Source organism: Felis catus, chromosome F2, assembly GCF_018350175.1.
Source record: "Felis catus isolate Fca126 chromosome F2, F.catus_Fca126_mat1.0, whole genome shotgun sequence".
NCBI lineage: Eukaryota > Metazoa > Chordata > Mammalia > Carnivora > Felidae > Felis > Felis catus.
Window position 1 is genome coordinate 41,692,667 of NC_058385.1, and position 23,183 is coordinate 41,715,849.

Consider the following 23,183-nt stretch of genomic DNA (forward strand, 5'->3'; position numbering starts at 1 on the left):
TCAAGTAGAGCAGTGACAGTAGTGTTGCACATTAGAGAACCTGGCCAGCAGTGTTTGAGACGAATTTGGGGGGTGGGAGATCAGTTAGGAGGCTTATTTAGGAGAGAGAGAAAGAAGGTCTGACTTAGGGTAAATGTTTAGATATGTTTATATAGATTTATACACACACACAACAGAGGAGGAATCAACTAGACTTGACGGATTGGGTGGTAGCAGGATCGGGAAGAGGAAAGGCTGCACAGAGTTCAGGTTTAGGTGATGATGGTGCCGTTCAGAGACTACTGTGAAAAGCAGCGGTGTGCTGGTGCTAACCAGGAGCCTCTGGGCCAGCTGTTGGACATCTCTGAATTTAAGGGGATTTGAGGCCACCTAGGGAGATGGGCTATTGAAGACTGCAGGATTGGGACTTTGAAGGGAGGTCAGAACTGGAGATAAATATTGGGGAGTCATCCACATAGAAAGCCTCTGGTTAAAGTTCTAAGTGTGGGTGGTGTTGCCCGAGGAGAAAGTACATCTAGACATGAGGACCAAGGGCAGGACCCAAGGCCCACCTCCACTTCTCAGGTAGAAGGGAAAAAAGGGCCAGTTACTAAGAAGAAGGGAAAGGAACTAATGGCCAAAGAAGTACGTGCACTGAGAGTCAGTGTCTTGGAAACCAAAGGAGGAGAAAATTCTAAGAAAGGGGAATATTAAAGTTTTGCATGCTACAGAGAGGTTGAAAAGATGGGTATGGCGGTTAGTAAATTTTGGGTGATCTTGAAAAGAGCAATTTTAGTAGATGGTTGAGGGTAAGACCAGAGTGCAGGGGGTTAAGATGTCAGGAGGTAGAGGCAGTATCTGACCATGTAAATGAAGACCCGCAGACAACAGTGAGCTTGGTGAGCGCAGGATGATGGGCATCAGCGTGAGTGGATCAGGGCTTCGTGGTCCAGGGTAGTAGGGAGTCAGGTGGGATAGAAGAGGTTGGAGCCAAGATGTAGAAGCCCTGGGATTCCAAAATGAAGAGATAAGACTTGGTGTATCAAGGGGTTAAGTTAAAGAAAGTAAAAATTAAAATAAATTTTAAAAAATGTTAAACAGCAAGTAAAATAATTCATTTGGCAGCCTGTGTAAACTGAATTAAAGGTCGAGAACCAGGCAGGAAGATCAGTTAGGAGGCTCTTACATTCATGTAACCAGAAGATACTGACGATCGAAGCTAGGGAGGTGCAGGGACTTCTTAATGCAAGTATTTCCTCACTCACCCCTCACCACAGAGCTGGAGGGCCAAAGTTGTGGGTGTTATTAGGCAGCTGGAAAAGGCCAAAGCCAATCCGTAAGAAAGAATGAGATTCTTACTAAAGTACCTTTTCCGGAGTCTTTTAGGCTTAGGAGATTAATTTTAATTGGCAGGAGAGCTATTTTCTGACCTTTCAGAGAAGCCCTAGCTGTGTTGTTAAACTTCTGGTATTGCTTTGTGTTCACTTTCAGAGGGAGAGTGTTTATCTCCAGAAATATTTATGTTTGAAACCGGTTTCCTTTTGTCTTCCTTTGTAGGCTAGGTCCTTCCACAAAAGTGTTCCTGTGAAAGCATTTCCTGCTTTTCTTCAGACGGTAAGTGGATTAACAGAGAAGGCTGGTTAATTACTGAAGCAGATGTGTACGATCTCTTTTTCTGTTTTATAAAGTTCCCAATGAAGTTCTTTAGTTTGGAGTCTTTGTGTTTGCTTCCCTCCCTTAATGGTGGGTTTTGTGAGTTACATTCAGCTTTTGATTACGGTCATGCCTGTAGTTTGCAGAGGCGGGTGAGTGGAGTCGCCAGACTCCATAGGTCTATACAGGTATGTGTGTGTGTGTGTGTGTGCGCGCGCACACACACACACACACACACACACACCACTAGCCAGACTTTCCCTTTGAACCAAATCCTAATTTGTGAATGTCCAGTTGAGCTCTAATTATGAGGTCACGTTTCACCTGTATTTAATGGAATCTTCTCCTAGTTGTAAAAACTAAATTCTCAGAATGGAGACTTAGACAATATAAAAATAATAAAAGAAAATAACAATCACCTATCATTCTGGGACCCAGACATAACCAGTATTTATTCTGTTCTTTTTTTTTTTTTAATGAATTTCTGTATATAGTTGAAATCACACTTTACATGTCATTGTCTTACTTATCAAGCGTCTAGCCACATCATTAAATATATTTGTAACTACAATATTTAATGGCTATATAATATTCTATCATATGTTTGTACCTTGACTTCATTAACTATTCCTTAAATTGGATATTATAAACTATTAAAAATGAACATAGAATTCTTAGAGATGGAAAGTTGATCATAAAATATTAACTATGACTTAATGTTACAGAACATTATGAATAATGTGAGCTCTTTTTTCTAAAAAAAAAAAGACAGCATGTGAAAGTACATCAAAATATCTTCAAAGTTTTTTTCTTTCCTTCTCTTTAAAATTTTTTTTTCATTTTTTTCATTTTTTTTTTTTTTTGAGAGAGAGAGAGAGAGAGAGAGAGAGAGAGAGAGCGCACATGAGCAGGAAGGGGCACAAAGAGGGGGAGACAGAGGAGCTGATAGCAGTGAGCCTGATGTGGGGCTTGAACTCATGAACCGTGAGATCATGACCTGAGCCGGTCAGATGCTCAACTGACTGAACCACCCAGGCATTCCTCTTTTTAAAATTTTAATGCTACAAATGAATCTGATATATCTATATATGTATGCATGTGTTATAAAGCCTAACATCACAAATACCCATGAACTCACCACTCAATCCAGGAGCTAGAATGTCACCATTAAATCCCACTCATGTGTTTTCCCCCATCTCATCCCCCTGCCTCTGCCTGCCTCCTCCAAGTAGCTATCCTGAATTTTGAATTTATTAACCTCTTTCTTCTATTCCACAAAGGCTTTTCCCCATTTTATATATTCCTAAACAATACATTGTTTAGTTTTATTTTTGAGCTTTATAAAAATGGATCATACCTGTTTATGTCTTCTAGGTCACACGCGCGCGCACACACACACACACACACACACACACACACTCATCCATATTACTTCATCTAGCTATAGTACACGCATTTCACTGCAGTATATTTCATTTTGTGAATAGTATACCTTTTTTTTTTTTTTTTTTTGGTCAGAGACCTTCTAGATTGTTTCCAGGTTTTTTGCTAATATAACACAAAGCAGCTGTGCACATTCATGCACATATCTCCTGTTATATACAAGTTTAGGGTTTAAAAAGTAGATGCTGAGTTTGTACGTATCCTCATCTGTCTTTAAGTGTATAGAAAAAAAGTCTGGGAGAAAATACAATCCTTCTTGTTGTCTTTTGGCTCATAGTCCAGAGAATCCACAGCAGGATCTCTGTTGGATCACGCAGGGTGTACTGCAGACATTAGGGGGAGCTGTGCATGTGGACCTAGAGGGCAAGAGGTGCCTCTTAGGAGTTTGTGCAAAACCAAGTGGATTCTCTGTTAAATAAATAAATATTTAATAAAATAAATTTTATTGAAATAAGATTAAAAGGTACAGATTAATAAAAATAACTGAAAACCATAAAATAAAGAGCACTGTGTTCCATCCTGTTCCTCAATCCTCATGAAAGCTGTATCGAGTTTTATGTGACAGGGGAGGCATGGGGTGATATTTATAGGGAACTGTGATGGTTCTCCCAGGTTGCAAATTGTTTTCTAGCAAGAACATGGAGACCCATTAAATTTTTCCACAAAATAAGTTTATAAATGAACAACTTGAGCTCCTCATTTCTGTGGGAGTGGGGTGGAGTGATGGCATTCACTGCCCTTGACGGAAACACCCCTTTTGTTTTCTACAGAATCTAGTAATAAGACCTGACAAACAGTAATTTCTCTAATTTTTTACACATTTCTGCCATAACCGTATAAATTATGATCAGAATTGGCTTGGTGTTTCTAGTACTAGCTCTTTGATCCTGTTTTACTGGCCTAATAGAAACTTCTTAGAAGATGCCTTTGGGGCATCTGGGTGGCTCACTTGGTTAAGCATCTGACTCTTGGGTTTCAGCTCAGGTCATGATCTTTTTTTTGTTCTTTTAATTTTTTTTAATCTTTATTTACTTTTGAGAGCGAGAGACAGAGTGTGAGCCAGGGAGGAACAGAGAGAGAGGGAGACACAGAACCCAAAGCAGGCTTCAGACTCCGGGCTGTCAGCACAGAACCTGACACGGGGCTTCAGCTCACAGAGCATGAGGTCATGACTGAGCTGAAGTCTGATGCTTAACCAATGAGCATCAGAGCCACCCAGGGGCCCCATTTTCTTTTAAAAACTTAATTATTCTATGATCTAATGACCATTATTCTCCTTTTCCAGGTTGCCCTGGAGGACTATTTAAAGAAAATTCGACAGGTGGATTTTGACATATTCCACCCATCTTTACAGCAGAAGAATACACTGCTACCATTATCTTTGTATGTTCAGTCATGGAGAAAAAGATATTAAAATAATTTTATGGCACTGATCTTTTATTAGTTTTACAGAAGTATACTAGTTACGGTTCTTGTTTACAAATAACAGGAGATGTTTACTTAAGAATTTTTAGGATGGGTGTGTGCAGCTCACAGGGCTTGATGAGATGTTTCTGGGGGACCAGAGTGCCACAACACTGCCCAGGCTCTGCCACAGGCACCAGGGCTGTCACCAGCAGCCCAGACAGTGTCGGTGTCTGCTGTGCTCTGTCAGGTGGGATCCCCCAGGAGGGAGTGTGGTTTGAGCTATACTGATGCTGCAGGCCGTGTTCAGCCACCAGGGGGCAGGAGAGTTAACGTCTCCTCCCTGCCTCACCGCTGGAGAAGAGCACAGGGGCTCAAGGAGCACCCAGCTTGCCTGTGGAGCAGCCACAACCCGAGGGGCCAGTACAGCTGGGGGTCATGAAGAGCGAAGTTAATATTCGAGGAGTGTCAATCACTATCGTGAGGGCTTTATCTCCCTAACATTTCGTCCTTACGACTCTGTGAAAATTTACCATGATAAAAGAACTTCTTTAAGGTAAGCTAGCTGGCTGTCAAGAGCTAGAACCCTAATTTGACTTTAAAAAGCTGACTTGAAAGTTTCACTGTTTTTTTTTAACCCCGCTGCTTTACAGTCTGTCCCTCAGCGTTATGACCAAAACTTCATTAACAAAATGTGTATTAATGTAAAGTATATTACCAAAATTGTATTGAGCATTCATAAAGGGGATACTACATTTTTAAAAACTAGTATACTAGCTAAGCTTACTAAGCTTATAAGCTCTGGCTGTATACTTTCATCCATGTTCTCATTTGATTTTGAAAAAGAACTAAGGATTTTTGGGGTGTAATTAAAAAATATTAATCATAAAATATATACAAACTACAAAAAACGTAGTTGTGTGCACTTGCTGGTCATTGGAAGATCTGGACTCTGAGTCTCTGACTGCAAGGCCAGGGTTATGCCACGGTTTCCTTTCCCCGCCCTTTCAGTGGTCCTGTCTCCTGCCCACTCACACCTCTGGTGTTCCGTCCCTCCATCTCATCTCTAAACCTTCGGTTGGAATTAGTGCCTACTTCCATTGTGAATCAGTGATGGCTTAAAATACTACATTTTTGCAAAAAAAACTCAAACCGAGAGCTGCTTGAGGGCAAGACTACATTGTTTTATTCATCGTGGGGTCCCACAGCACCCAGAATGGCTTCTGATATAGAGTACGTAGAGAATAACAAGTGTGTGTCTGTGTGAACATGCAAGGTGGTTGTATGTGTGAGTATACTCTTGACAGTGATGCTGAAGTTATATCCTTATAGTTTGATTCTGTGACTTTAGAGCCTTTTAGCTTATCTACAAGTGGCTAGTACAAGGAAATGGGACACGTTCCTCTTGGGATTCGGAATGGCCCAGAGCTGAAGAGTTCATCAGAGACATTCTTTGTTAGGAAGCATTGCCTGTGGGTCTTCCCAAGTCAAATCTGGCAGCAATCGTCTACTAAGCATCTTGGTTCCTGTCTAAGGGTCTTAAAAAGAAGGGTTTAAACACGCAAGTGGATTACTGGATTCCTTATTGGCTCAGAAACCAATTTACTATTAGGTAAATAATTTCAAAATACTCTCTAAGCCATTTTAAATTTGATGCTTAGAAATTTGGATGAACTCAAGTTTGCAGTCTCCTGGAGATTAAAGTGGGGTCTTACTCAGTGACATTTACCGTACTATTAACTTCATGGCAGAAAAGACACTCCCTTAGATGGTGCCAACACTGTTTTTCACTTTTCAAATTTCTGGGATTTTTTTTTTATTAGAGCATTGTAAAGGAGTCCGATACGTTTTCAAACCACGTAAGATGTATTTTGGTATTGAACAGGTGGAGAGCAACAGATGACCAATGTTAAGTATAAATTACAGATTAATCTCAATGTAGGTAAAGTTGCACATCGTCATAAAATACATTCTGAGTAGTTCCCACTCAACTGGCAGGACTCTTCCTCTCTTTTTGATTAAATGTCTCCTTTTGACAAAATTAAATTACTCTTGAGAAACGTAACAGCAGCTAACACTCAGCCGAGCCCGAATTTGGACAAATGAAAGCTCTGTACCATTATGCATTAATCTTCACAGAGTTACTTCTCTGTATTTATTTTCCAAAGGATAAAACTGCCTCAGAGATGTTCAGTTCGAGGTCACATAGCCATTATAACTAGAGCTGGATGTCAAACCCACATTAGTTCATTGCCAAAGCCCACAACCCATGTATTTTTACCATTCTTGAGACTGTAAAATAAACGGCCAAGTTTAAAAGCTCCAGGGCACGACTTTTTCAAAAAGGAGTATTATTGTATGTATTTTAGGTACAGATTAGGTTAAACAGTACGGTTACATAAATTCCAACTACAAATTAGGTGAGAGAAATAAATAGGCAACTGGAATAGATACTAAGTGCTGGCCATGGGGTCTATACAGGAGAGACACGTCGCCACTTTGGAGGTCAAAAAGGTCTCCCAGAGAAGGCAGCATGTGACAGTGTCAGGAAGGTTGGGTAGGGCCCAGAGTTTGGGGAGGGGTGTAGCTGTAGGGAGGTCCTGGCTGAGGTGGCAGTGGGAACAAAGGCCAGGAGGCAAAACGGATAGCCTGTGTGAAGACCCAATATTTTGGCTTTAACTTAAGTAAAAAAGAACAGAATGTAATGTCCAGAGTTCTCAGAAAAGTCTGTGAATAAAATGTGGCCACATCCTCTGGTCCAGTGAGACATTCTGAATGGAGATCAAAGAGTTGTGAGTTTATATTTTGCCTGTTTCACCAAATCCCTACGTGCCCTTGGATCTGTTTTAGCTCTTATAAATAGGATTTCTCTGAAGACACTGGCCTAATAACCTTGTCCAGAAAGATCCACAAAGTTGTAAACACTTATTGAAAACAAAACATTATCCTGTTTGTACCTGTAAGGAGGACTGAGCAAGAAACCACTAACACCCAGAATTGAGAAGGGTAATGGCAGTGGGTTGGAAGGAGGGGGGAGGAGCTGGGGAGTGAGGGAAGAATCCATTAAGTAACTGGCACTTCAACAAGGCCTGCTTTCTCCTCTGAGAAACATATTTCTTGGCTACCTAAAAAGGTATTTCTAAGGGGCACCTGGGTGGCGCAGTCAATTAAGCGTCCGACTTCAGCCAGGTCACGATCTCGCGGTCCGTGAGTTCGAGCCCCGCGTCGGGCTCTGGGCTGATGGCTCGGAGCCTGGAGCCTGTTTCCGATTCTGTGTCTCTCTCTCTCTCTGCCCCTCCCCCGTTCATGCTCTGTCTCTCTCTGTCCCCAAAATAAATAAAAAACGTTGAAAAAAAAATTTAAAAAAAAATAAAAAGGTATTTCTAAAAAATTCAGACCCTTCAGATCAGAAAGAGGGTGATAAGCAGGGAATGTCATTACATTTATGGAACAATGGATAGATGGATAGATGGATGTGAATTTTTCCATCAAATCGGTATATACCAGGTAAAGGGGTTTGTTCAATAAAAGGGATTTTGGCACATTAAATATGTAACTCATCTGTAGTATAAGCTGAGTAAAGACATTTTAAAAGTGTAGATACAGGGGCGCCTGGGTGGCTCGGTCGGTTGAGCGTCCGACTTCGGCTCAGGTCATGATCTCACGGTCTGTGAGTTCGAGCCCCGCATCAGGCTCTGTGCTGACAGCTCAGAGCCTGGAGCCTGTTTCGGATTCTGTGTCTCCCTCTCTCTCTGCCCCTCCCCTGTTCATGCTCTGTCTCTCTCTGTCTCAAAAATAAATAAACGTTAAAAAAAAAAATTAAAAAAAAAAAATAAAATAAAATAAAAGTGTAGATACAGAGCAGTATGGTGTTTTCAAGCACTTCTTATAAGAGTGTGGGCTTCTTATAAGAGTGTGGACTGCCTGGGTTCAAAACCCAGGTCCACCACCCTGATAGCTGTGTAACTGCAGCGAGTTACATGAACTCCAGCGTCTCAGTTGCTCCATTTATAAAATGGGCAAAATTATATCTATCTCAACAGTTGTTACGAGGAGTGAATGAATTAATACACGTAAAGTGCCTGGAACAATGACTTAGATGTTCTAAATAAACATTAAATGACGTGTCCGTAATATACAGAAGTCACACACCAGCATCCCGAACCAAATGAGGCCGGCAGGCAGGGCCTCTGAAAAAGAACAAGACACTGAATGCCTTTGGGCAGAATGTGTACTCTGCATCCGGCCTCAGGCCCCAGGACAGGGGTCTCCCACCCAGCCCGACTCCTGTGTCGGTGTTACTTGCCTGCTCTCTAAGCAGTCGTGCTTGCTGGAGAATTTGTGGGTGGTGGATTAATAACAAGGGAACGCCAATCTGAGGCTGGCTTCACAAGCAGGCCCACTTTCTCCCCCAACCATATGGTAACTGTTGTTGGTGCATCTGTCCCTCGCTCAAAGTTCTCTGAGTGCAAGACAATGTTTTATTCATCTCTGTGTCCCCAGAACCTCCCATAAACCCTGGTGCCACTCCATGCACCTTTGTATCTGAATGAACATGCTGTGGCATAGGGTTGATGGGCGCTGAGGGGATGTGAACACGATGGGGCTCGTATGTGCAGGCCGAACTGGGGGTGCGTGTCAAGGGCGTGGCTGCTGTGTGGTACACAATGGCGTTCAAGAAACAAGGCTGTTGGGCACCATGCAAAGCAGGGTGTGAGTGAGGAAGGAAAGATAAAGAAATCACAGACACACTCAGGTGTCTGGATTTTAAGAACGGGCATGAAATTTGAAAATAAATACTTCGCAAATGGTCATAATACATGTATTTTGTGTATATGCACACGGATATTATTTGCAGTATTACTGGTGTAATCATTTCTTGGATAAGGAGTACCTTTGAGTCAAATATGAGATACAGTGTCTTTATTCTTAGTTGATAAGTCTGAGGGGACCTTTGATTACCTGTACAAATACTGTTTTCCTCTGAGTCACCCTTTTCTCATTAAACGGTCCTGTTTGGTGTACTGTGCACTTTCCCTTTTTATTTTTAATCACGATTAATCTTCCCAGCTGCTTAGTTATATAATAATATCCCGTGTGTTTAAAACACAGGCCTACAGGTTGAATTTCTCAGACAGCAAGTTAGAACCACAGGATCTCTTTTACGGGTGCTACAAAGATTTTTTAGGAAGTCGACGTTAACGATTTGAGGAGCTATTTCACCCTCTTATATTAATTCCTTGCTGCAGTGGTTTTATCCTATATTAATCTTGTAGGTTGACGAACGAGTTGAGAAAGTTCTCATTTCAATGAATGAACATAAAGACACTTCCTCCATTCCTTGTGAGCTCCTCTATATGGCTGTTAGAAATCTGTTTTAGTCCTGGTTTGGAAGAATGTATAATGTACTCTTTCCTGAGACAGATTTTTTCCCCCCTGAGATTTTTTTTTTTTTTTTTTTTTGGTAACTAATGTGTTTGTTTTTTTACACAAGTAATGTACGTGTGTTCACTGCAGAAATATTGGGAAAAAAATAAATACAAAAATATAAAGGAAAAATATTTTTAAATTCAACTATAATTTTACCAGGTAAGAGATGACTACCATTAACATTTTGGTCTATGTTCTTCCAACTTCTTCCTTGGCATACAAAATATACAAAATCGGTATCTTCTGTGTGTTGTTTTTAGTCTGCATTTTAGTTTAGTAATACAATGTAAAGTAATATAGTGTAAAAAGATATTAGAAAAATATTCTTAATTTTTATTCTACAGAACATTAGTGGCAGTATGTTTTCTTTCTTATTTTGCAATGATAATCTAAGTTGCACCTAGGGCCCTCCGCCTCCTGAGGTCAACCTTCCCTTTTTTTAAAAAGCTTTCTTTGGGGCGCCTGGGTGGCGCAGTCGGTTAAGCGTCCGACTTCAGCCAGGTCACGATCTCGCGGTCCGGGAGTTCGAGCCCCGCGTCAGGCTCTGGGCTGATGGCTCAGAGCCTGGAGCCTGTTTCCGATTCTGTGTCTCCCTCTCTCTCTGCCCCTCCCGTTCATGCTCTGTCTCTCTCTGTCCCAAAAATAAATAAACGTTGAAAAAAATTTAAAAAAAAAAATAAAAAGCTTTCTTTTTAACATTTTTATCTTTTTATTTTTTTAAATATTTATTTTTTGAGAGAGCACCAGTGGGGGAGGGGCAGAGAGAGGGAGACAGAGTGACAGGATGACAGCAGCAAGCCTGATGTGGGGCTCAAACCCATGAGCTGCAAGATCATGACCTGAGCTGAAGTCGGATGCTCAACTGACTGAGCCACCCAGGTGCCCTTTAAATTTTTATTTTAGAAAGAGAGAGTGAGCAGGGGAGAGAGAGAGAGACAGAGTGAGAGAGAGAGGATGTTAAGCAAGCTCCACACAGCGTGGAGCCCAATGAAGGGCTCAGATCCCACAACCCTGGGATCATGACCTGAGCCTAAATCAAGAGTTGGACATTCTGGGGCACCTGGGTGGCTCAGTCAGTTGAGCGTCCAACTCTTGATTTTGGTGGTTCATGAGTTCGAGCCCTGCATGGGCACTGTGAGTGCAGAACCTGCTTGGGATTCTCTCTCTCCCTTTCTCTCTGCCCCTACCCCACTTATGCTCTCTTTCAAACTAAATAAACTAAAAAAAAAAAAAAGAGTTGGATGCTCACCCAACTGAGACACCCAGGTGCCCTTCAACCTTTCCTTTAATAACCAAATAAAGTGGTATAGGACATCCCATGGGATGTTCCTTGAAAAGCCAGCATAATAGCCTTTGTCAATATTTGTAAGATTTCCAGGCTAGAATGGAACACAGGATTTCTATACTTCTATCACTTCTCCATACAGTTTCATTTGCCTTTCAATTTCTTTCCGTATTTTTAAAACAATTTCTTTTAATATTTTTGTGTTTTGATATTTTCACATTTTAAACCACATGAAATGAATTTGAGGCAAGATGTGAAATGTGGATCTACAGACAGTTGCCCGATTGAACCAATGCCATCAGCCATGCTAAGCATATACTCAATATCCAAGTTGAATCTGAAGGGTAATTTAAATAATTTAGAGGAGGTCACTTTTATTTTTATTTTATTTTATTTTTTTAACATTTATTTATTTTTGGGACAGAGAGAGACAGAGCATGAAGGGGGGAGGGGCAGAGAGAGAGGGAGACATAGAATCGGAAGCAGGCTCCAGGCTCCAGGCTCCGAGCCATCAGCCCAGAGCCTGACGTGGGGCTCGAACTCACGGACCGCGAGATCGTGACCTGGCTGAAGTCGGACGCTTAACCGACTGCGCCACCCAGGTGCCCCGAGGAAGTCACTTTTTATTTTTATTTATTTATTTATTTTTAAAAATTTTTTTTTTCAACGTTTATTTATTTTTGGGACAGAGACAGAGCATGAACGGAGGAGGGGCAGAGAGAGAGGGAGACACAGAATCGGAAACAGGCTCCAGGCTCTGAGCCATCAGCCCAGAGCCTGACGCGGGGCTCGAACTCACGGACCGCGAGATCGTGACCTGGCTGAAGTCGGACGCTTAACCGACTGCGCCACCCAGGCGCCCCGAGGAGGTCACTTTTTAAAGGAATGCTCTAACTTTGTTAAAAATAAAAGATGCTTTGAGAATTGGGCAGTCACTCTCAACACATTACACAGTTCTAAATCTCCTTGACTGTTTTCTTTTTTTCTTATGGTTTTGGACAGGTACAAAGTAAAACAGGATTTTCATTTTGTTTCCTGACGAGTTAGCTCAGGGGTGAGCCATTGTAAGAGAAGTGGCATGCTGGGTGCCGGGCTTGACCAAGGAATGTGAGACAGATTAACAATAATTTAGCTCTATCCAAACGAATGTTCACTTAAGTAAAATTTCATGATTCATTTAGTGTGGATGGAGCTGGTGCCCATGAGGACCATTTTCCCCACTCAAGGCATCGTCTCTTTCTGTGGGAGTGGGACCAGTTTCCATTACTGGTTATGTGAGGAGATGCTTGTGGGATCTGTTATTTCTGTGATGTTTAGTGTCTCATATAGATGGAGACCCCGCCCAGTTGTTCAGCTCACCTTTTAAACTAGTTCTGGGGGCACGAGTTCTTACTCTCTCCAGCTTTTTCATGAGCAGGCCTCTGTGTGTGTGTGGTGGCGGCGGGGGGGGGGGGGGTGGTGGTGAGCAATAGATGACACTTGTGTTGCCTGAATGTCAGAGGCAAAATTACACCAGTATGTGCCTACAATGTGTGGGCTCTGAAGGAAAAACCCAGCTGGGTCCTGGTGAGAACTGGAGGTGAAAGACACTTATTTTGCTCCCGCCAGAGGAAGACTTACTATTGCAACTAATCGCCAGTGCAGCTACAGTGGTCCTGGCTCATGGGATGTTCCTAGAAAATACACCTAGGAGGATGGAGAAGCAAGAAGGAAGAGGAAATTGAGGCAGGCATGGATCTGAGGGATGACTGCTTCCCGGAAAGGCTGCTCTCTTGTCCTGACCACGGAGCAGTCCACTGAGAGGCCTGGGCCTGGTTCTGCAGTTGTCCAGAATGCCCAGCGCATGGAGAGGTTGTTTTCTGGGGCAAAGGGCACTTTCTTGTCGCTGGTAAATTTTCTCCCGTAATTAAATGGAAAAAAAAAAAAAAAGCATCTGGCTCTTCCTCCATCTTTTTCCCTCTTTGTTCAAGGGAGAAAGGAGAAGTGTCCTTGTCTTGATTTTTAAATTTTTCAATCTTGATGCAAACTCCCCAGATGGGAGGTTTTTTTGTTTAGTTTGTTTTTTTCCCAGTGACATTTCTGGGATATAACTCATTAGATATGTGGTAGCAACTTAAATCACTATTTACGTTGACATGGCACTTCCTGGTGGGAGTTTTATCTTCCCTGAACCAAGGAAACCACACTAGGGAGAAGAGAATGTGGTTAAATGTTAAGTGTGACCCTATCTTAGGGATAGACCTCTTAATTCTGATTGTGAACATCAGCAATTTCTTCGTGCACATCACTGAGTACATCCAGTGGTTCCAACTCCTCATTGTCTACACCTGGAATGAGTTGCCCAGGGAGTTTGAAAAAAAAAAAAAGATTTGTTAGTCACTCAGCAAACTGGATGCTCTGTTAGGGGCTGGGGAAGCAAGGATATCTATGGTGCCACAGCACCCCTTGTCATGCCAACAGTTTGGTTTTATGAGCCTTCCAGCAAATTCTTCCCTTTTGCTTATGCAAGTTTGAGAGTTGAATTTCTGTCACTCATAACCACAATAGCCTGGCCAACTGAGGGGCTGAGAGCCTGAAGGAATGAGATATATGTGCCATATCCTTTGCTGAGTTAAAAGGCACAACCGTCATCTTGCTGCTATATGACAGTGGGGACCAAGTGTGTGCTTATGAGTCTGTTTGCACGCACAGAGATAAATGACAAACTTTCATCATAGCCACTGTACATGCACTTTAGTTAAGGTAGGAAATTGCCTATAGATGTTGAATGTACCTAGTATTAGGAAAGAGAAGTTAGGCTAAATAGGGGAGCTTCCAGTAGAGCAACATTTTGGCCAATCATTTTTTAAAACATCTGTGAATGTGGAAACATCTTTGGAAATCCAGATTTTCATCATTTTGGTTTTCTTAGAGTGCCTCCCCTGTCTTGGGTTGCTGCCCCCTATTTGGGAGAGGAAGAAAGGAGTTATCGGTTGTGGCAGATAAGATTCAGTCAGTATCAATTCATAATGAAAGTGAAATAAATTTTATTTTAAATCTTTGCTTTTGATGAACTAACTCCAATATAAACACAATGTGTATATCTAAATATTTAAAGGGCCAATAGGTCTGATTAATGGACTTTTTAAAATTGTGAGCTTTGGTCATGACCCTATCTTGGCATATATTCAATGGGCAACTGAAAAGACTATGTATTTTGCTGTTGTTGGGTGAAGTGTTCCACAAACGTCAATTAAATCCTGTTACTTGATGATGTTTTATAACCTTGCTGATCCTGTCTAGCTGTTCTGTCAGCTGTAGAGAGAGGCATGTTGGATTCTCCACCTATAACTGTGGATTTGTCTACTTCTCCTTTTCATTCTATTACCTTTCGCTTTACATATTTTGTAGCTGTTTGGTGCCTCCATCATATTTAAGATTGCTATATCTCCTTGGTGGATTTAATCCTTTAGTCACTACATAATATGCCTATCACTGGTAAATTTCTTCACTCTGAAGTGTACTTTATTGATATTATAATAGCCACTCCTGTTTTCTTTTGATTAATGTTTGCATATTTTTTTTTTCTATCTTTTTACTTTCAACCTACCTATATTGTTATATTTAAGTGAGTTTCTTGTAGACAGCATTCAGTTGGGTCATATTTTCTAATCCATTCTGCCAATCTCTTTCAATTGATGGATTTAGATTATTTACATTTTTGAATTATTTTTATTTATTGAAGTATAATTGATATACAATGTTATATTAGTTTCAGGTGTACAGCATAGTGATTTGATAATTCTGTACTTTATGCTATGCTCACCAGGATAAATGTAGTTACCATCTGTCACCATACAGTGTTATTACAATATTATTGCCTATATTCCCTATGCTGTAGCTTTCATCCCTGTGACTTATTTATTTTATAATTGGAAGTTTGCACCTTTAATCCCCTTCACCTGTTTTGCCCCCTGGCTCCAACTCCTTCCCCTCTGGAAACTACCAGTTTGTTCTCTGTATTTATGATTCTGTTTCTGTTTGTTTTGTTTTTTAGATTCCACACAGAAGTGAAACTGTATGGTATTTGTCTTTGTCCTGTCTTATTTGATTTAGCATAATACCATCTAGGTCTATCCATGTTGTTGCAACTGGCAAGATCTCATCCTTTTTATGGCTAGTTCTCCATTGTATGTATATACCACATCTTCTTATCCATTCATCTATTGATAAATACTTGGGTTGCTTCCATATCTTGGCTATTGTAAATAATGCTGCCATAAACACTGGAGTTCATATGTCTTTTTGAATTAGTGTTTTTGTTTTCTTCAGGTAAATACCTACTAGGAAAATTACTAGATCATAGGGTATTATATTTTTAATTTTTTGAGGAATCTTCATAGCTTAAATCCTTTTACATCTTTTTGCCTTCCCCTGCTTATAAATGCTTTTAAATATTTCCTCTATATACATTTAGAGGCAAAAGAGACAGTGTTATAATTTTTGCTTTAACCATTAAACATAATTCAGAAGCATAAGAGGAGAAGGAAATGTATTTACTCATAACTTTTACTTTCTGTTGTTCTTTCTCTCTTTGTGATATTCTGAGACTCCTTCCTTTTTCATTTCCTTTTTGTTTGGAGAACTTCCTTTAGCCATTCTCTTAAGATAAGTCTGCTGATGACAAATTCATTTAGTTTTTCTTCAGCTGATAATGTCTTGATTTTCCCTCTTTATTTCTCTCTTCCTCTCCTTTCCTCTCCTTTCCTCTCCTTTCCTCTCCTTTCCAAGTAGGTTCCATGCCCAGTGTGGAGCTCAATGCAGGACTTGAACTCACAACCCTGAGATCAAGATGTGAGCTGAGATCAAGAGACAGATACTTAACCAACTGAGCCACTTAAGCACCCCTCCCTGCATTCTTGAATGATATTTTCACTGGACATAGAATTCTGGGTTGTCAGTTTTTTCACTTCAGCACTTGCAAACTGTACCATTTCCTTCTGGCCTCCATGGTTTCTGATGGGAAATCTGCTATCTTTCAAATTGTTTTTGTTTTGTATAAGGTATTGCTTCTGACTGCTTTCAAGATTCTTTTGTCTTAGTTTTTTAAAAAATCAGCTCTAAATTTAATTATACTCAGCAGGCATAAAATTATATTGAAACAAATAGAAGTACAAACACTATATTCAGTTTTGAGAAATTTGACGTGGTATGGATTTCTTTGGTTTATCCTGTTTCTGATTTGCTTACATCTTGAATCTGTAGGTTTCTGTCTTTTGCCAAATTTGGAAAGTTTTCAGCCATTATTTCTACAAGTATTTTTTCAGCTTTGCTCTCTTTTTCCTCTCCTACTGGGATTTGGATGACACAAATATTAGACTTTTTTGTTATGGGCCCACAGGTCCCTGAGCCTCTGTTGTTGTTGTTTTTTTTCTTTTCTTTCCTTCTTTTCTTTCTTCTCTTCCTTTCTTCCTTCCTTTCTTCTCTTTTTTTTTTTTTCTTTCCAGTCTGTTTTCTTTCTTATTCATATTGGGCAATTTCTATTGCTGTATATTCCAGTTCATAGATTTTATTTTTCTCTGGTCCCTGAATCCTGCTATTGAGCCCGACCACTGAGTTAACTTTAGTTACTGTATTTTTTAGTCCTTAAGTTTCCATTTGGTTCTTCTTTATATCTTCTTATTTCTGTACTGAGACTATATTTCCTTACTCAGACTTTCAATTTTTTCACGTTCCAAGCATGTCTGTAATTGGCTTTTTAAGATGGCTTTTTTAGAACCTTTGGCAGGTAATTCTAACATCTCTGTCATTTTAGTGTTGGCATATATTGATTTTTTTTCTTCTGAGAGTTTTCTAATATTTGGTATATGAGTGGTTTTCAATTGAAAAGTTAGGCATTTTGGATATTATGAGAGTCTGGATCCTACTTAAACCTGTGTTTTAACTGGCTTAAAAAAATTTTTTTTTAATGTTTATTTATTTTTGAGAGAGAGAAAGAGAGCATGAGCAGAGCAGGGGAAGAGAGAAAGGGAGACATAGAATCTGAAGCAGCTCCAGGCTCTGAGCTGTCAGCATACAGCCTGCCGCGGGGCTCGAACCCATAGACCGTGAGATCATGACCTGAGCCGAAGTCGGGCGCCCAACCAACCGAGCCACCCAAGCACCCCTTAACTGGCTTTTCTGATGCCAATCTGGCAGAGGAAGAGAGGAGCACTGCCTTGCTACTGCCAAGGTCAGAGAGGGTGGGGGTGAGGGGGGTAGGAGTCCATATTCACCACTTGACCTGAGTTCACACTGTTAGGGGCTCCTAGTTACTTCTGGGCAGCGATGGGAGTTCTAGATCCCACTGGGCATCCACTCATACATACCACCCTGGCTGGGAGGGGCAGAAGTGCCTTGTTACCGCTGACACCACAGGAAGGTGGCCTAATTATCCCTGGGCAGTGGCGAAAGTCCTAACTCTCCACTAGGCCTCCTTTGACACCACTCCAACAGGGAGGGGGAGGAGTCCCTTGTTACTGCTGTCTGTGGGTGGAGTTCAGATTCCCCATGTGGTCTCCACTGACACTGTGGTGGCAGGGGCCTTGTTACTGTCATGTGAGGATAAAAGTCCCAGCTGTCTATGGCCTTCCCTGATAGCACCTCAGTGTGTGTGTGTGTGTGTGTGTGTGTGTGTGTGTTGCAGTTGGAGCCCTTTGATATAGCTTGGTGAAGCAGGAAGTCTAGGCTCCTGATCCCCCTTTTGCTGCTGTGGGTGAGAGTGGGGCCACTGTTCTTCCTGTGGTTTTTAGCTGGAGCAAGTAGTTACTGTCTAAAAGGTTTTCGTCTTGTTAGGCTGCCCCTTTCCTGGACTTCTGCTTAGAAAGAATAGGCCTGTGTTGGGGAGTTTTTGTTTGCTCCTGTTGGCACTTCTAGGTTGCCAGCTTCTTAAAGCTAGAAGTCTGTGTATATGAAGCTAAAAGAAAACTCGGAGGACTCATTGCCAGGTTGTGCCTTGGATCCCACAGTCTCTGGTCTGGTTGTCTTCTCTCCACCTTTCAGAGTCTTCTCTTTTTTTTGAGAGAGAGAGATAGAGAGAGATGGTGCAAGTGAGGGGCAGAGAGAGAGGGAGAGGGTGGTGTGGCAGGGGGAGGGGGAGAGAGAGAGAGAGAGAGAGAGAGAGAGAGAGAGAGAGAGAGAGAGAGAAATGGGGCTCACCCAATGTGGGACTTGAACTCACGAACTGAACCGTGAGATCATGACCTGAGTCGAAGTCAGATGCTTAACGACTGAGCCACCCAGGCACCCTCAGAGTCTTCTTATGTCTTATGAATAATGTCCAAGGTTTTTGTACTTAGTGGGAGCATTAGGAAACAGCACATCTAACTCCATCTTCCTGGAAGTGGAAGCCAAGACATAATTTAAAAATATTAGTTGGCTTCATGTTTTTGGAATTGTCCAGAGACCTATTTCCCGTGGTATGCTAACCTCCCCCGCCAGAATAGTGTCTGGCATACGGTAGGAGCTTCATAACATTCAGTGACTGAATCGCCGCTTTACCTATGAGAAAATTTAAGGAATTAAATAATCTCTCCCAGGTCTCAAGGCTGGCTAGTAAATAGGAAGAATGGAGATCTGAACTAGGGCATTCTGATTCCAAAGCCCAGGCTCTCAGATGCATCACTAGGCACTTGTGAAATTCAAGGCCCCTTTTGTTCTCTTAGGACAAAGGACAAGTGAGAGGGAGCCTCCACTTGAGACAGCAACAAAGTGACAACATGACACTTTTCTAGTGAATTAACAATGTCCTTGCATTTACAAGAAAATGTCCAGTGCTGTCATCTCTTTTTCCTTCCATTCGCTGCCAAATTTCCTGTCTAGCGTCCCAATTGCTCCTTAAGTCCCGTGCAAATGGGATTCCACTGCAATTTCTCTCCTGCGGCTACCCTTTCTTTTCAGCCCCCAAACCAAAAGCCACAGTGTCTTCCCAATTCTCACCCTTTTAAATCTTTCTGCGGTGCTTCCTAACGCTGCTCACCACTTCCTGAACTGTACCCGTGGTCTTGGCTCTCACGGACCTCTACTTTCTGGGGTCACCGTTATCCTGCTGCTTGCTCTCCGTCTCCTCCTTCGGCCCCGTCCTTTCAATGGCAGTCTCATCCTCAAATTGCTTACCCAAGTCCATGGCCTCAGCAAGACTGGCAAATTCACTCACTCACTCACTCACTCCTTTCTTCAGTGTTCATTTATTGGGCACCTGCTAAGTAGCAGCCACTGTTCTAGAGCAGGGAACAAGGTAAGGTGGCCATTCTCGGGGAACTTATAATCTAGAGGAAGATACAGAGTGTAACAAAGAGCAACAAGTCATGGACTTGTCACGGACTTAGTTATGGAGCCAGATGCCATTTCAACAATACTAATCAAACCCGTAAACTTTTGTGTGCATCACCACAATGACTTATTAGATTCTAAAATTACTGAGGGTAAGAATTGTGTTATTTCCGTAAGACCAATGCTACCACCTTATATTTATTTATACTATGGTTTGCTTTAAAGATGTGCTTTCACATAGCTGGTGATTTAAAACTCCTTTGAATTATTAAATATTTTTTTCTAAGAACTTTATTTACAAATACTTCAAAGCGGTTTAGTGTGTGCTTGATGTTACGCAATGACTTTGAAACCTGTCCAGCCACAGCCACATACCAGCCACAGTGTCTGGGGCAGACTTCACTTCTCTCCACCTTGTTTATTCTTGTCCCAGAAGCTCCTTAACTCGTGAACCTCATACCCACACAATGACTCAGTTCAAGGCAGGTGTCTTGAGGGTCCTCTGTATCCTAAGGAGGGGAGGGCCTTTTTTTTTTTTTTTTTGAGAGACACTTAATATAGAACAAGAACGTGGCTCTAGAACCAGGCAGCTTGAATTTATGCGCTGGCTCCTTCATGTCCTAGTGTTTGACCCCCAGCAAGTTACTTAACCTCTCTGTGCCTCAATGTTTTCATCCATAAAATGGGGTAATGATAGTGCCTACTTCCTAGAACTGTTGTGAAGATTAAATGAGTTAACACTGGCACTTAGTAAGTGCTACATGCATGCTGGCCATTTTAATCTATCCATATACATACCTATCTCACTTTGAGAGAAAACTGGGTCGCTATATTTCATCTGTTGGTATCTTACAGACATTAAGGTTTGAATCTTGGACTTTTATATCTTGGATGCCTAAATGATTTCAGGTTATCAAACAAATAATTTTAAGAGAGGAAATACATTTTTGTCTCTTTCGACTTCAAAGAATGAGCTTCTAAAAATAAGTGCTGAGTTTCTACTTTAGATTATGAAAAAAAGATATATATACATGTACACATATAGACATATATACACATATCTATATATAAACAAAAAAAGCACATAAAAATCCATGAATTCAGAAGCTATATTTAAAATAAATAGGCCAGATGGCAGGTAATTAAGATACACTAAAACTGTTAATGTCGCACTTAAGGATTAAAATGTATCAACAACCAGAGCTGGGCAGAGAATTTCTGGTGTCATAATTCGCTTCTATAGCACTTTGCTGTGTAATTCACCTGCAATTAAAAGCAGAAAAAGCCTCTCCCACTCTTCTCCTTTTCTCAGGTCTGTGATTTGGAAGCATGTTTCCCATGACTTTTTCCCCCTCTAATCACTCTCCCTATATTATTTGTCTAAATCAGAGGGAGAAAATAACAAAGCAACAAGCAGTAAAAAGCAATTTCTATTACAGGGAAACAAAACTGGTGATAATCCAGATCCCTTAGAAGTGAAATCTACAGGGGCGCCTGGGTGGCTCAGGAGGTTAAGCGTCTGATTTGGCTCAGGTCATGATCTCACAGTGTGTGAGTTTGAGCCCCGCGTCGGGCTCTGTGCTGACAGCTCAGAGCCTGGAGCCTGCTTCCGATTCTGGGTCTCCCTCTCTCTGTGCCCCTCCCCTGCTCATGCTCTGTCTCTCTCTGTCTCAAAAATAAATAAAAACATTTTTTAAAAAATTTTTTAAAAAAAGAAGTGAAATCTACACTCTGTGGTCAGTAAAACCAACTTGCTTTGCGTCCGTTAGCACCCTACGGTCATTTGAAAGCCTAAGGCAGACTTCACCAGCACAGAGCCCCCATTAGTCAGCCAGCATCACAGTCTCCCATGCACACCACCACAGGTTGTCCTGGAGGCTCTGGGCCTGCAGGGGAATTCAAGAGGTTGGCCATTCACCAAGGCAGACCCAACGGCCTTTGCAGCTTCTCCACGAGGGCTTCAAGAGTCCTGCATCCGGTTCAGTGGGCACAGGGAAAATGGCTCCCGTCCTAAAAATAGCCAGCCTGGCTCCATTTGGCTGTAAGTAGTTCCTGGCAGAATTTCTGCCAGGAATGAGTTTGGATGGTTGGTGGAGAGGTATCCCTCCTACTTTCAGAGGTGGTGACTGGGTGGCCTGTGGGAATCTTAAGGGAAGTGGGCTAAAGCCCTTCCTGGTCCCTGGGCTTGGCTCCAGCAAAGCCCAGAGGCACCTCAGAGCCAGCTGTGACTAATGCCAGCCTTACGCCCGGGCCTTGTTTGAGGCTGAGGAATGAGCTATATTGGCAGCGAGTTTGGTGCCAGTCACGAGGGGTTTTCTTGCTCCTCACATCCGCGTTTTTCAAGTCTTCTTTCATTCAGCACAGACTGGTTTTATCTTCAAGGGAAAGGAGTAACAAAAGATGCTGGTTTCCACCTCAGCAATTTTTAACCCCTCTTCCCCAGAAGTTAATCTTTGTATGAATCTCTGCACTGGCACAACGCCTTCTCAATGCTCAATAAAATGATAGTTTCCTTTCCTTGCATATGTCCTGCCTTCCCCATCCTGGCCATTTGCTAAGACCCAGGGCCTTCCTGCTGGGCTGCCCCCACTTTGCAGCCCCACCTGGACCTGCCCAGGGCTGCTTCCCCTGCTAGAACCCTCTCAACCCTCATCAGAACTGAACTATCCTTTGTCCCACTCCCTAAACAGCTTAATTTTCATGTTGAAGCCACGGTATCCTTTATAGTAATCTGTATTTTATAGTACATTTTGAGAGCCATTGGGTATCTGTTAGTACTGAGTTAACCTTGTGCCAGAGGCCTTCGATGCCAAATAAAGCTGTGATTGATGCTGAGATTTTGGAAGTGTCTGGGCAGTTGGAAAAGGGGAGCTCAGTGGACTGTGCTTCTCAGCTCACAGGTTTCTACTATTAGGGCTCAGAAGCCCTGACCAGCATTTCCTTTTAAAGAGAGACCTTTGTGATGGGCCCAACTTCTTGCCAGAACTTTCCAAGACAAAGAACTTGATGCTCCTGGCTCTGCAGCAAGGCAGAGCAAAACAGCCAAATGGGCATTACCGGGACACAGGTGACCACGCTGTCTTGATCCACCAGCCTGAGACCAGGCGTGTCTGCCCAGTAGTGGCCTGTGCTGCAGGATGGAGTGTCCACAGGTTCTACCATGGAAGGCCCCAGAACAAGGGTGACTACAAATAACCTTCACAGGCAGCAAGAAAGCGGTACATGGCAGTGAGGACAGTGGGTAGGAGGCACTCGGAAGAAGAGCCCAGTCCCAAGTAGTGAGGAAAAGCATGGTCTTGCACACGCACCCCAGGCTGTGTTTCTGTACTTCTAGAGGACGACCCTGTTTCCTCCTGTTTTCTCCTCCCAGACTGCCAGAGCCCCTAAGAGGAGAGAGGTGGGGCCCCTAGAGGAGAAGCCAGCCGGCTGCTTTCTATGGAAGACGAGGAGGGGTGAGCAATGCCCCTGCTCCCATGGGCAGCTCCGAGGTGCAGACACCAGCGTGGTCCCAGAAGAGCCCCCAGGTGTGAGCTGGCCATCCCACTTCAGCCTTGCTCTACCTGCTCTGTCACCTCTCCTGCCCAGGAGAGTCTCTTTCTCTGCCTGCCCCTTCCATGTTGCCCTTTCTCGGAGCCCTCTCCTTACACTCCTTCTTGCTGATTCCATCCACAGCCATGGCTCTCTCTAACACCTTCTCTGG

At 42.3% G+C, this 23,183-nt stretch overlaps 1 protein-coding gene and 1 long non-coding RNA gene across 7 annotated transcripts in view; one reads left to right on the plus strand and one right to left on the minus strand.

Annotated features, from left to right (window-relative positions):
• NDUFAF6 (NADH:ubiquinone oxidoreductase complex assembly factor 6) overlaps nt 1–4,504 on the plus strand; it is a 30,982-nt gene extending 26,478 nt beyond the window's left edge. For all 5 annotated transcript variants that reach the window (XM_011291403.3, XM_019822914.2, XM_023248614.2 and 2 more), the window contains 2 exons: nt 1,537–1,593; nt 4,361–4,504. In XM_011291403.3, coding sequence (XP_011289705.2) covers nt 1,537–1,593; nt 4,361–4,489 — 186 coding nt within the window. In that variant the 3' untranslated portion in view covers nt 4,490–4,504. The remainder of the gene's footprint in view (nt 1–1,536; nt 1,594–4,360) is intronic.
• LOC105261377 overlaps nt 1–23,183 on the minus strand; it is a 116,076-nt gene that overhangs the window by 83,994 nt on the left and 8,899 nt on the right. The window contains exon 3 of one of the 2 annotated variants that reach the window (XR_002151941.3): nt 5,882–6,017. The exons of the other annotated variant lie outside the window; for it this stretch is intronic. This is a non-coding gene — a long non-coding RNA (uncharacterized LOC105261377). Of the gene's footprint in view, nt 1–5,881; nt 6,018–23,183 lie in introns of those variants that run through there. 2 annotated transcript variants of the gene reach the window in all.